The sequence below is a fragment of the Geotrypetes seraphini genome, chromosome 7, assembly GCF_902459505.1.
Source record: "Geotrypetes seraphini chromosome 7, aGeoSer1.1, whole genome shotgun sequence".
Taxonomy (NCBI): Eukaryota; Metazoa; Chordata; class Amphibia; order Gymnophiona; family Dermophiidae; genus Geotrypetes; species Geotrypetes seraphini.
The window spans coordinates 189,717,945-189,730,505 of record NC_047090.1 but is presented as its reverse complement, the minus strand read 5'-3'; the positions used below and the strand labels follow the sequence as shown (position 1 = coordinate 189,730,505).

The 12,561-nt window shown below is 44.8% G+C and overlaps 1 protein-coding gene across 2 annotated transcripts in view; it reads right to left on the bottom strand.

The window, feature by feature from the left end:
* SPTLC2 (serine palmitoyltransferase long chain base subunit 2) overlaps positions 1–12,146 on the bottom strand; it is a 153,769-nt gene extending 141,623 nt beyond the window's left edge. Inside the window, exon 1 of one of the 2 annotated variants that reach the window (XM_033952120.1) lies at positions 11,846–12,146. In XM_033952120.1, coding sequence (XP_033808011.1) covers positions 11,846–11,968 — 123 coding nt within the window. In that variant the 5' untranslated portion in view covers positions 11,969–12,146. Of the gene's footprint in view, positions 1–11,532; positions 11,674–11,845 lie in introns of those variants that run through there. The other variant, XM_033952121.1, reaches the window with a different exon arrangement.
* Positions 12,147–12,561: the final 415 nt, after the last annotated feature.

Genomic DNA, 12,561 nt, shown 5'->3' with positions numbered 1-12,561 from the left:
TTGAGTATCTAAATAATTAAGAAATTTAGGCAAAAGAGCAATGAGGAACTCAAAATAAGTGATAAAATGGAAATTGTAATTAAGGACTTTAGAGGACATCATGGCATTTTGATAGATGCGACGTCCGAACTTGTCCATAGTTTTCCCTTCCCTTCCAGGAGAAACGGTAGCATAAACCTTGGAAGGATGAGACCTTTTCAATGATTACTCCACAAGTACGGATTGGTGAGATAACTGTGAAGAGTTTTATATCTGGAGTCCAATTTGCCTGGAACAGCTGGAATTGCATAAGGTGTCTTCAGGCATCTGGTAAAAGTCTGAGACAAAAGCTTGTGAAGAGGAAGCTTAAGTGACTCAGCCGGAGGCTGAGGAAGATGCATGACTTCGAGATACTCCTTAGAGAATTTAGAATCAGCATCCAATTGAAGGTCCAAGTCAAAAGCCATCTGACGAAGAAAGGAGGAGAAAGATAACTGATCCGCCAATGCCTTGCCTCGAGAAGGACTCGAGGTAGTTGAGGCAGCCTGGGTCGAAGATGAGGCTTCAAAAGAATAGGGAGACTTGTACGAAGCAATCGAAACCGCTGGGTCCTCGAGGTGTGGAAGTGGAGACCTCGATCGAGGAGTCGGTGGTCTAGTAGAACTGGAAGGTGTAAATCGAAGTTTAGTTGAAGAAGAACGCTTTTTGGAAGAAGAGCTATGCCTGGAGGTATGCCTCGATGAAGGCCTCGAACGTCGGTGAGAACGGTGCTTGGAAGCAGATCTCGAAGTTCGAGGAGACCTCGACCCGGAGATGGAAGCAGTCGATGGCACCAAGGAATGGATGGGGCTAGAAGCTGTGGATCGAAGCTCCAGAGACTTGATGGAGGAACCTCAATGCACTCCCAAAGACTCTGCTCCTTGAATGGAGTGTGAGGATTCCTGTCGAGGCACTTGCAAAGAATCTGCTCCTTGCTTTACGTGCATAGATGCCAGACCAGACACTCGCAGAGACTCTGCTCCCTGCATAGAGTGTGCAGTCTCAGTCTAAGGCATAGGAAGAGGCTCGACCTCGCGGGAGTCTGCAGAATGCCCAGGCTGGATTAGAGTAGCTAGCTTTGGTCCCATATTAGTAAGGAACTGAATGAATTGCTGCTCTAACATGGTCTGGAAAGAAGCTGGCAAGGATGGATCCGCATCTGAAATCGGACCACCTGCTTTGGCTGGAGGTTCCACAGAGGCAGTGGAAATGTGCTTCGACTTGGAAGTCTTAGCCACCTTAAGCACCACCGCTGAGCTATCTGACCTGAGGATACAGGGGAAGATACAGCAGACGTAGTCGAGGAAAGAGCCGCTGATAACGAAGAAGGTCAGATGAGGCTCGAGGTCGAAGCAGTGGAGGCAGGAGGAGTCTCAGTTGAAGGTGAGACTGAGGTCGGCTTCGGAGTCGAGGTCGAATCCATCCCGAAGAGCTTCTCCACTGAAAGCAGACGACGTTTAAGGGCTCAAGGTTGACTTCGGGTGATGGCCTGGCCCAAGGCACTAACTATGTGGGTCCGTGAGAGAAATCGCACGTTGACACTGGCTACACTTCTTGAAGCCTGTTATTGGCCGGGACATAGGAGGAAAAACAGTCGCTGCAAGGTCGAAGTCTCTGTGCTGCGGCCGAGCGGCCTGCCCTGGCAGCCAAACGGAAGAAATAAAAAAAACAAACAAATTTTTTAAACAAGAAATAAAATAAATACAGCGATTTGTGAAGAAAAAACAACACAAACCACGGTGAGAGAAGGCACGAAGTAAATAAGTTGAACGCAGAGTCAGAGGGACTTCTCGGCTCCGCGGAAAACTGAGAACTGAGGAGACGTGCCCTGTGCTGGGCGGGAAGGCACTCGCGCACGCGCGGTGCGGCTGACTTGAAACTTCTAGTTTCTACAAGCAAGTCTGCTTGCGAGGCTTCCGCATCGGGGCTCCATCGGTGACGTCACCCATATGTGAGAATAGCTGCCTGCTTGTCCTGGGATAAAATAGGAGTTGCCCCTAAAGAAAGAAAGAACCCGTAGTATTAACTGAAGAAAGGCCTTAATGTGCTGTTGAGTGGCACAAGCCATATCTGGAAAAGTTTGAAATTTGCAACCACAAATAAAAGAACATCTTTTGTTTCAAAATATAGGGCCCCTTTTACAAAGCCGCTGTAGTGCTGCTGCCGCGGTAAATGCATTTACCACAGCAGCATTGTTACCACAGCTTTGTAACAGTAGCGTTATTCCTTTCAAAAAGAAAGGTTACCAGGAGGGTCATCCTGTCTGAGATGTTTTGGGAAGTCTTAAGAAATTTAGTTAAAGGAAACATCAGAGGGCAACATATCCATTGCAGTCCCCCTCCCCCAGCTACTTGTTTCACTTGCTTAGGGTAAACAAGAATATGATCAACATCTCCAATTGCTAAATCCTCCGAGATATTTCTTGTTGTTAAAAAAAAAAAAAAAAATTTACTTCTTTTTTTTTTCTCATATAGGAGGTAACTAAGTCTAGATATTTAGGTACATAAATTAGTAATTGTTTCCTTCAATTGTTTGATTTATTTCTTCATTCTATATAATAAAACGCTAGCCGCGCATGCGCACTCAGACCTGCGTGATCTGTGATCCCTGATCTGTGATCCGTAGGTCCGTGGTCACAGTGCGTATGCGACGGCTGGATTGGGAAAGCACAGCACAGCCAGCGACTCCCCCTTCCCGCCCTCACTCACTGCCAAAATCACCACCTCCTCCTTCTCACCGGCTCACCCGCGTTTAAATGAAGAGAAAAGTGCTGCACCGCGCTAACACTGGCTTTGGCGTCTTCTGTCCACTGCGGCCCGCCCTCTCTGACTACTTCCTGTTTCCACTAGGGTTGGCCGCAGTGGACAGAAGACGCCAAAGCCAGCGGTAGCGCGGTGCAGCGCTTTTCTCTCAATGCTGCTTCTGCGATGCGTACAGTGGTGAAGCCTGTGGCAGTTTATGGCACGTGTGGCAGTTCCGGAGAACAGATGGAAAAAGGTCAGGACAGTGACAGCAACACTGGTGATGACGTGAAGAAGCAGCAGTCCGAGTCAGCAAGGAAACCAAATCAGAAGGAAAACAAAGCCCGTGCTGAGGGGGAAAAGACCAGAAGCAGACCTCCAAAGGTGGATAAAGCAAGGAAAGGAAAAAAAGAGCCATCTGTGGAAGAGAAGCTGCGGAAACTCCACAGTGAGATCAAGTTTGCACTGAAGGTCGATAACCCTATTCAAAGCCAATGGAGAAGGTTGCTGAGGTTTACTCACGCCTGAAATCCCATATCCTGGGACCAAAGATGGGGCCACTTCAGAAAACAAACAAAACAGCATGACTGAGAAGGACAAAGCTGAGAAGAATGTTGAGAAGCTAACAGGAGAGGAAGCTGCGAATGAGACAGAGAGGAAGGAGCCCTGAGCAGATGTTTCTGTCCCAGTGAATGGCAAATTTGCAGCCCAGCAGAATGAGAGTGGTGAAGACAAGAACCGGCAAGAAGACCACAGTTTGGGTAGTGTAAAGCAAGAGGTGCCGACTGAATATACACATAATGACACACACATTGATGCTAAGATGGAAAAGTTAGGCAGTGACAGAGAGAGAGACAGATAGAAAGAAAGACAGAAAGCAGCCAAGGAGAGAGAGAAAGAAAGAAAGACAGACAGTGGCCAAGGAGAGTGAGAGAGAGAGACAGAAAGAAAGAAAGAAAAACAGACAGACAGTGGCCAAGGAGAGAACGAGAGACAGAAAGAAAGACAGACAGCGACCAAGAATAGAGACCGAAAGAAAGACAGTGGCCTAGGAGAGAGAGAGACAGAAAGAAAAAAAGACAGACAGACAGGCAGTGGCCAAGGAGAGAGAGAAAGAAAGAAAGAAAGACAGACAGCAGCCAAGGAGAGAGACAGAAAGAAACAAAGACACATCTATTCTAGCATCCGTTAATGTAACGGGCTTAAAAACTAGTGATTAATACTCTTCTCTCTTTCCGATGATGAGGACTAATGTTAATAGCAAATACTTTTGCACTGGATAATGTAAATGTTTGTAAAATTACATTTAAAAAAAAGTTATAAATAAAAGTTGATAGGTTGTCAAAATTGACCATTTCCTGTTTGCATGCTGTTACAAGATAGGGTCCAGAAATACATTCTCTCTAACACTACTCAATAAAAAGGTCAAATAAGCATAAAAAAATGGATTATGCTATGCACAGCTTAGAGGTCAAATGTGAACCATAAAACAAAGAATAACAGAATAAGGTGGGGCAAATGGGAGGCAGGAAAAGGAAGGAAGGGCCAGCAGTTTCACCCAAGTCTGGAATGTAGCCTGTGAAAAAGGGAAATAGTGTCAGAAGAGGAAGAAGCAGAGAATCTATGCTTCCTACTTGAAGATAAAGAGTTGAAACTAATCTAAATAAACCTTCAGGGAAGGATGGAGTGTTTTATATCCAACAATATCCAAGATCTCTAATGAACTTCAGCCTCCAATAGAAAAGACCTAAGTTGTTTGCCCCTGACTAAATCCTTCAAAACAAAAATATATTACAACTCCAAATTCATCTCCAGACAGACTGCTTCTTTTCATTTAACACACCAAGGACAAATTTACTGCAGAAAAACGACAGACAGGTAACAAAGATCTGGACAAAGATGCAACAAACTTACAGCTACTACTCCTGAGGGAGTTACTGAAAGAAATATTCCCATTCCAACTGTACAGGCCTTCAGGCAACCACTTAATCTGAAGCAAAAACTATACATCATGGGACTCAAATTACCCAAAGGGGAAATAAAGGGTAACAAATTTACAAAAAAAAAAAAAAAAGGAATTCCTTTGTTACTGAACACGATTCTCTTATTTTCTGGTTAATATGATCTTTTGATCATGTTTGCCCTGAGAAAGGACAATCAAATGGCTGGACATGTTGAAAATAACCTTGGAGGATGACATTAGGACCTTACCAGACTAGCCCAAAACCAATCTCTTTTTAAATCTGTAATTCAAGAAGTTGCTAGGACTCAAGCATGAGTGGAATGGCATAACTAATCTCGACATCAAATAAGTAACCATCTTTTCCACTTCCTTAGAGATAAGGAAAACTTTGCCTTATTTTCCACCAATACCCACACTTATATATAATCTAAGTATGTGCATTTATATTAATTTCATATGCTTACATTAAGACAGTGATTTCACTAATTTTTAAGTTGGGACCACTTTGAATCCAAATAAGCTGAAGGAGATCAACCAAATATCTTCGCATGAAATCCTACCAGCTTGCATTCAAACTTATTTGCTGTATCCTCAAGAAAGTAAATACAGTATAATTTCAGTTAACCAGTATTCAACTAATTGGCACTCTCAACCAACCAGCAAAAAGAAAAAAAAAAAAAAAGTCTCCTGCACTCCAAATTTGTCCATTTTTGTGCTCCTGACCCAACAACCTCCCTCCCTCCAGCCCCAGAGGCAGCAGCAGCCATAAATCTCCCTCCCTGAAACAGTCGGTCCTGACACCTCCCCTCCCTCCCTCCCTCACTTCCCAAAGCAACAGAGCCAGTCTGACAACCCCCCTCCCTCCATTCCCCAAAGCAGCAGAGCCGGTCCGACAACCTCCCTCCCTCCATTCCCCAAAGCAGCAGAGCCGGTCCGACAACCCCCCTCTCTCCATTCCCCAAAGCAGCAGAGCCGGTCTGACAACCCCCCTCCCTCCGGCTTTGCTGCTTTGGGGAACAGAGGTTGTCACACTGGCTCTGCTGCTTTGGGGAACAGTCTGACAATCCCCTCCCCTCCATTCCCCAAAGCAACAGAGCTGGTCTGACAACCCCCTCCCTCCGGCTCTGCTGCTTTGTGGAATTGTCTGACAATCCCCTCCCTCCATTCCCCAAAGCAGTAGAGCTGGTCCAACAACCCCCCTCCCTCCGTTCTCCAAAGCAGTAGAGTCAGTCCGACAACCCCCTCCCTCCATTCCCCAAAGCAGCAGAGCCGGTCTAACAACCCCCCTCCTTCCGGCTCTGCTGCTTTGGGGAATGGAGGTAGGTGGGTTGTCAGACCGGCTCTGCTGCTTTGGGGAACAGTCTGACAATCCCCTCCCTCTGTTCTCCAAAGCAGCAAAGCCGGTCTGACAACCTCTCCTCCCTCACCTGAAGATGTAGCGGCAGCCAGTGAGCAGAGGAAGCACCGGTAAACAGGATGCTTCCGGCCAGCCCCAGTAGGGCTTTTCCTCTGCTGCCAGGGCTGGCAAGAAGCAGCCTATTTACCAGTGCTTCCTCTGCTCACCGGCTGCCGCTACTACTTTGTGTGAGGGAGAAAAGGTTGTCAGACCAGCTCTACTGCTTCAGGGAACAGAAGGCGGGAGAGAGGATTGCCAGGACCGGCTCTGCTGCTTCTGGTATGGGAGGGGGGGAAGGAGTGGGGAGAGAAGAGAAAGTGACCAAGAAAGAAGGGTAGAGAGCAGATGTAGGACCTATAGGTGGGGGGGGATGATAGAGTTAGGGAGACAGGAAGGGAGACAAAACTATTTTTCAGTAACTTTCAAGCAATCAGAAACTACAGTTATCCAGCATCCACCAATCCCCATGGGTGCCAGATAACAGAGCCTACTGTATTTTCAAATACATTTTCTTTGTCTATTGAGAAATGCTTTTCTCTGAATACGTGGCTGTTCTTTCTATCCACTTCCTCCTTGAGCTTGGTTAGAGGCACAGTGTAGCAGAAAAAAAAAAGCGAAAATGATGATGAAGGCCACCCCAGAGGTCTTCAGGGGCCACCATTTGACTGAAGAATACTGCCTTAAAATAAAAGGATGGTTTAGCAGTAGCTAATAACAAGGTTTTCATTTCAAGAAAATGTTGGTTTTTTTGTTTGCTTTACAATACATATTGGAACTCAGGCCATTTTGAGTTTTATGGGCTATAGTATATGCCTGTTAGTGAGAGCAGAACAGGAATGACAAGTAAACAGTTTTTAGAATAGTAGATATGAGTCACTTGCTAATCTCACATGTGCAGTGGGTTCTCAGTCATGTAATTATTACAATGCCCTTTTTCAGGATCTTTGCTGACAAATATCCAGTGTTTACAACTAATCCAGAATATGGCTGTAAAATTGGGATATGGAGGTTTGAACATGTGACTCCTCCTTTAAAATAGGAACACTGGCTAGCTGTAACTTACTGTATATGTTTATCAAAATTTAATATTCCACTTAAGATAATAATAGATCCAAGCAGAGTACAATCAATAAAATAAAAGAAAGGAACTCCATAAAATGGCAGGACAGATGTAATCACATACAAGACAATCATGTATTGTATTTAAGCTCCTTACACTTGAATATGAAATGTATTACACAAGTGAGCCATCATTTCTTTCTCAACATATTATTCCGTATGTACTGGAACAGGTACTTTAGATCTAGTCAATGTAATCTTAAATAGTAATTTCCTCTCTCCAGGTTATTTGTCTGGCTGCTGTAGATTGCTGATTTTTTTTTCCTGTTGTGGCTGTGGCTCCATTTGGCAGATTACCCACGATGAGAGATGTCATTCCTAAGGTTTAGGGTGCCTTTGAAAACATGTTTACTAAACTTTATTCCTCTGCATTGTCATTTTTACTCCGTAAGGTGTGGTGATGAGCCAGCAACACAGTGTTATTGTAAATTGTGTTTTCTTTTTAAAATTTGATGATGTAAATTCAGGGCTATTATATTTTAGTTTTGTATTTTGAATAAACTATTGTAAACTATTTTGTTAAACAGTATACAAAATATTGGTAAACTTGGAAATTTGCTTTTTTTAAAAATAGTATTTATGGTGCTTTCTTAATATCTTGTATTATATCACTGCACCTATTATTTTGTTAAACTTTTGAAGTTTTGACACGTAGCTCCTGATTGGTGAGGCCCGACTTTAGTGCAGGAAAAGGCGGTCAGAGCATATCGCAAGTGATTTCCTTCACTCGCCGGCGCTCCGGCTGCCCTCTCCTGCCAGTCATTCACGGTCAGAAAATACCGTGAATGACCAGGACCGCGAATGACTGGGGGAGCACTGTATAGAGCCCAAGTATTGTAACACCTCACAGAAGCTCTTTGTAACTCTGTATTATAAAACCTTTTACAGAAGCTCATGCAAACCGTTCTGAATAAACAATCCCAGTCATTAGTAGCAGTATTGAATGTATTTTCTAATGCTGCTTTTAAGTTTCCCTCTTTACAACTTCATTTCATGTTCTCTAGCCTCTCCATTTCTCTTTAAAGATGCCTACCAATAAGTAGGAAATAAGTGAGTGAGACAAAAACGTTTTTACGAAGCGATATCCCTACCTTCCTTATGTTACTTCCCTTCCCTCTATCCCCCTTTATTTTTATTTATCATTGTAATTAACTACTTTCCTATCCCCAAAAATCCTTTCATTTCCAGTCTCAATTGTCATAGTTTTAGGTTTACCCCATATTATTTTATTTATTCATATTAAACTTTTTAATTTGTGATATTGTTAACCGCCCAGATACATGTGATGGTCGGTATATCAAGCTATGAATAAACTTGAAACTTCTGTCCCGTACGGACATTTAAATTCTTGAAAGATCTACTATCTCCCCTGTTTCTCCTCTCTTCCAGAGAATACATATTCAGGTCTAAGTCTCTTCTCAAATGCTATGTGCTTCATCCAACGTCTGACCATACATTCTTCCACACACTGTCATACTGTTCGCCTTCTTTGTTCTACTGTACTATGCATATTTACCATACTATATTTCCCATGCTACAATCTCTCATGCCAGATTTGCCACACAATGTTTACTGCTCCATGTCTTCCAAGCCATGTTTTCTCATGCACACTGGCCTTACCATTTTTGCCAAGTTTTGTCATAGTATGGGCTAGATTCACTTAACTTCTTTCCATGCCCAACCCGTGCAGGCCCGATCAATTCACAACACAAAAAAATTAAAATGAGGGTGATCGGAGGAATGCCCCCCTCCAACCACACAGATCGCTAGTACGCAATCCTGACGCATGCGCAGACCATCTGCTTTCCCTGCAGATGGTCTGCGCATGCATTTTGTGTCCGTTTTGGATTTTTTTACTGGCCCTGAGTTTCCTGCTTTGGAGGGCGAGCCCCGGCATTTAAAAGCAGGCAATTTTTGACTCTCCTGCTCTCTGCCACCCTTCTCCGCAGTGCAGCCCCGCTTTAAAACCACAGGCTCACACTGCGAGGAAGGGCAGCAGAGAACAGAAGAGTCGGGGGGAGCCAGAGAGAGTCGGGGCAGGCAGTACTCCGAGTGAAGCCTCACCAAAGACAGAGCAGTATTTTACACAAGCGACTGGTCCTCACCAGTCGCTTGTTCATCGGCCAGCTAGTCAGTGTGTCAGGAAAAAAGGGTAGTGAATCGTGTCCTTCCTGCTTTGCATGCCGATTCCCCTCATTTGCATGCATGATCGGATTGCTACAGAGGTTAGTGAATCGGGTCGGAGGGAAATTGGGTCGCAAAGGGCTCGCAAACCAATCAGTTTGCTTAGTGAATCTAGCCCTATGTTAACTATGCGTTGTAAGAATATGTTTGCCATGCTATGTCTTACTATACCATGTTTTGTCAATTATTTTTACCATGCTTTGTTAACTATGTTTTGCCATCTATGTCAGACAATGTTTGTCATGCAATCTTCTACCATACTATGTCTGAGAGTGTGGTGTAGGGGTTAGAGCTACAAGCTTAGCATCCTGAGGTTGAGGGATCAAACCTATGCCTGTGACCCACCGGGAATTCTGAGCTCCTCTGGGAGAACAGTATAGAATATTGAATGAATAAATAAAATGTCTTTGGTGCAGACCCAATATCATTTTGAAACAACTGTAGATGTGTGAACTGCTTGCCACTAAAAGTGGTGATGAGAACTGTATATGAAATCTACAGACTGGTATCTTTTTTCTTACCTGCCAAATATGTATTGTTGTGGAAACACATGCACAAATTTAGGCCAATAAATTACCACAATCTTACATGGATGGTTTTTAATCATAGTTCTACATAAACCACACCTTCAGCTCAGAATAATAAAAAAGTTATTCTGTATCTGATGTGGCATACTTTGTCTCATCACACAACATTTTTTAAATTTATTTTTGGAGGACTAGCCCACCTGACTAAAACATTCAAGCAGTTTACAATTATTGGTGTTCAAGTACATTAACTTTGGAAACAGACAGAAGATACCCAAAACTGCTATTTTAACTACCAACCACAAACAGCAGGGTCATACCTACCACCTCACAGACTAGATATGCTAGGGTGGCAGGCTTTAGAAGCAGCGCCATAGTACTGGCTTAGATAACAGCAAAGCAATTTAAAAGGCACTGTCATTGGCAAGCATGTAGTGGAGTAGGTGTTGGGATGTGAAGACATGGTAGGCTTTGAACACAGACTGGGATACTGAAAGGCCCACCACATACAGCAACTTTTAAAGAGCTACGCTGCTATCTGTTTAGGCAGCTATGTCAGCACTGTTCTGCTTTCTGCCCATCCCCCCACCTTGTATTTTCTTTGTGCTTCCATAGCAGGAGAGGGGGAGGGGTGATAATTAGTAGCGGTGAATGCTTGGGGGGGATAAAATAATAATAATAATAATTTATTGTTTATATACCGCCAAAGCGAAAGTAGTTCGAGGCGGTTTACAATAAGAAGAGCTGGACATTCAGTGAAAAGAACAATAAGATGGGGAAGAGGTGCTGCTGGACTGTTGGAGGAAGGGGTGGAACCACAGATGATGGCTCACTTAGAGCAGTTTCTCTCAACTCAGTCCTGGAGTCCCCCCTTGCCAGTCAGGTTTTCAGGATACCCACAATGAATATGCACGAAAGAAATTTGCATTTGATAGAGACAGTGTATGCAAATTTCTTTCGTGCATATTCATTGTGGGTATCCTGAAAACCTGACTGGCAAGGGGGGACTCCAGGACCGAGTTGAGAAACAGCGACTTGGGTTGGTCCTATCAAAAAGGAGTCTGAATAGAATTTTATACGACTAATTAAACTCTTCAGTTACCTTACACTACCTTGCTCTAGGAAACAAGGTCCTATATCAGCAATGCATAAGAAATGCCTCCGCTGAGGTCCATCGTGCCCAGCAGTCCTCTCACGGGACGGCCCAGGACCTGTGCAGTAATTCTCTATCTATACCAGGGGTGTCCAATGTCGGTCCTCGAGGGCCACAATCCAGTCGGGTTTTCAGGATTTCCCCAATGAATATGCATGAGATCTATTAGCATACAATGAAAGCAATGCATGCAAATAGACCTCATGTATATTCATTGGGGAAATCCTGAAAACCCGACTGGACTGCGGCCCTCGAGAACCGACATTGGACACCCCTGATCTATACCCTTCTATCCCCTTTTCCAGCAGGAAATGCAATGCTCATGGGTAGAAACATGAAGCTAACAAGGTCAATTCCAACATATGTATGGTTTCCAGAAGCTGTATTTTCTTATTCCCACAATATACCGAGGCAACGCACTTTTTACCTACCAACTTCAATTAAATGTTCTTAAAAAGCTTCAGCCACGAAGAAAGGAAAGTATTCCCCCACCCCCCAATATCTCATCTGGCTTGCGGGAGCTTCGCTGCAAGTGCACTTGGGCAACCTCTTTCCAACTCGACCACGTCTCTATTGCAGAGGCAGAGGGTCCGTTGCCAAGGTTACACTCCGAAGCCCACGTGCCCAGCTGTCATGCGCGCCACGAGAGACGTCTCCGCTTGTAACGGAACGTGACGCGGAGGGGGGGGGACCTTCCCAGAGCTCGGCGCGCGCGAGAAGGGCGGCTCCCCTCGGAGGCCTCACCTTGTCCCCAGCGGCGGGGCAGCAGTAGCTTCCGTTCCTCACGTAGCCGTTCCTCAGCGGGCCCCCGTTCTGCGCCTGCTGTTTCCCGGGTTCGCCATGCGGCCGCGGCGGGCAACTCTCCATCCTCGCGCCCGATGACAGACCAGGGCAGCGCCTCACACACGGCTCGCGACGCCCACGCCGGAACTCCGCTCGGCGGCGGGCCAGGCGACAGCCAATCGCGCAGCGAGCCTCGCGCAGCCGCCAATCGGCTCCGTCAAGCCTGTTGTCGTCATTCCCGGAGCCCAGCCCACGCCGCGAGACGAGGTGTGGCGGGAAGGGTAGCGGCGCCTACTACGTCATAGAAGGGGCTCGAGCTCAGCCCGAGCGCGACGGGGCCAAGGCTTTTCTTCCCGCGTTAGAACTCTTCTTTTCCTGCCCAATGGAGCCACTTTAATTTTGTAGCCCAAAAAAGAGTTTCCTAAAGGGGTGTTATTTGGTAAAGCTGGTGGTTCTGGACAGGATAGATGTTTTCTAGTTCAAAAGGCATGTATGATTGGTCATAAATGCATATTGCAATATTGGTTACAGAAAGATCCTCCTAGTTATTGGCATTGGAAGAATCAATTCCATCGTTTATGTTATATAACATTTTATTGAAGGAATCAAATATACAATAAAATGATACAAATAAATATTCATTACAATTAAATTCGTAATAAAACATTTGCATATAT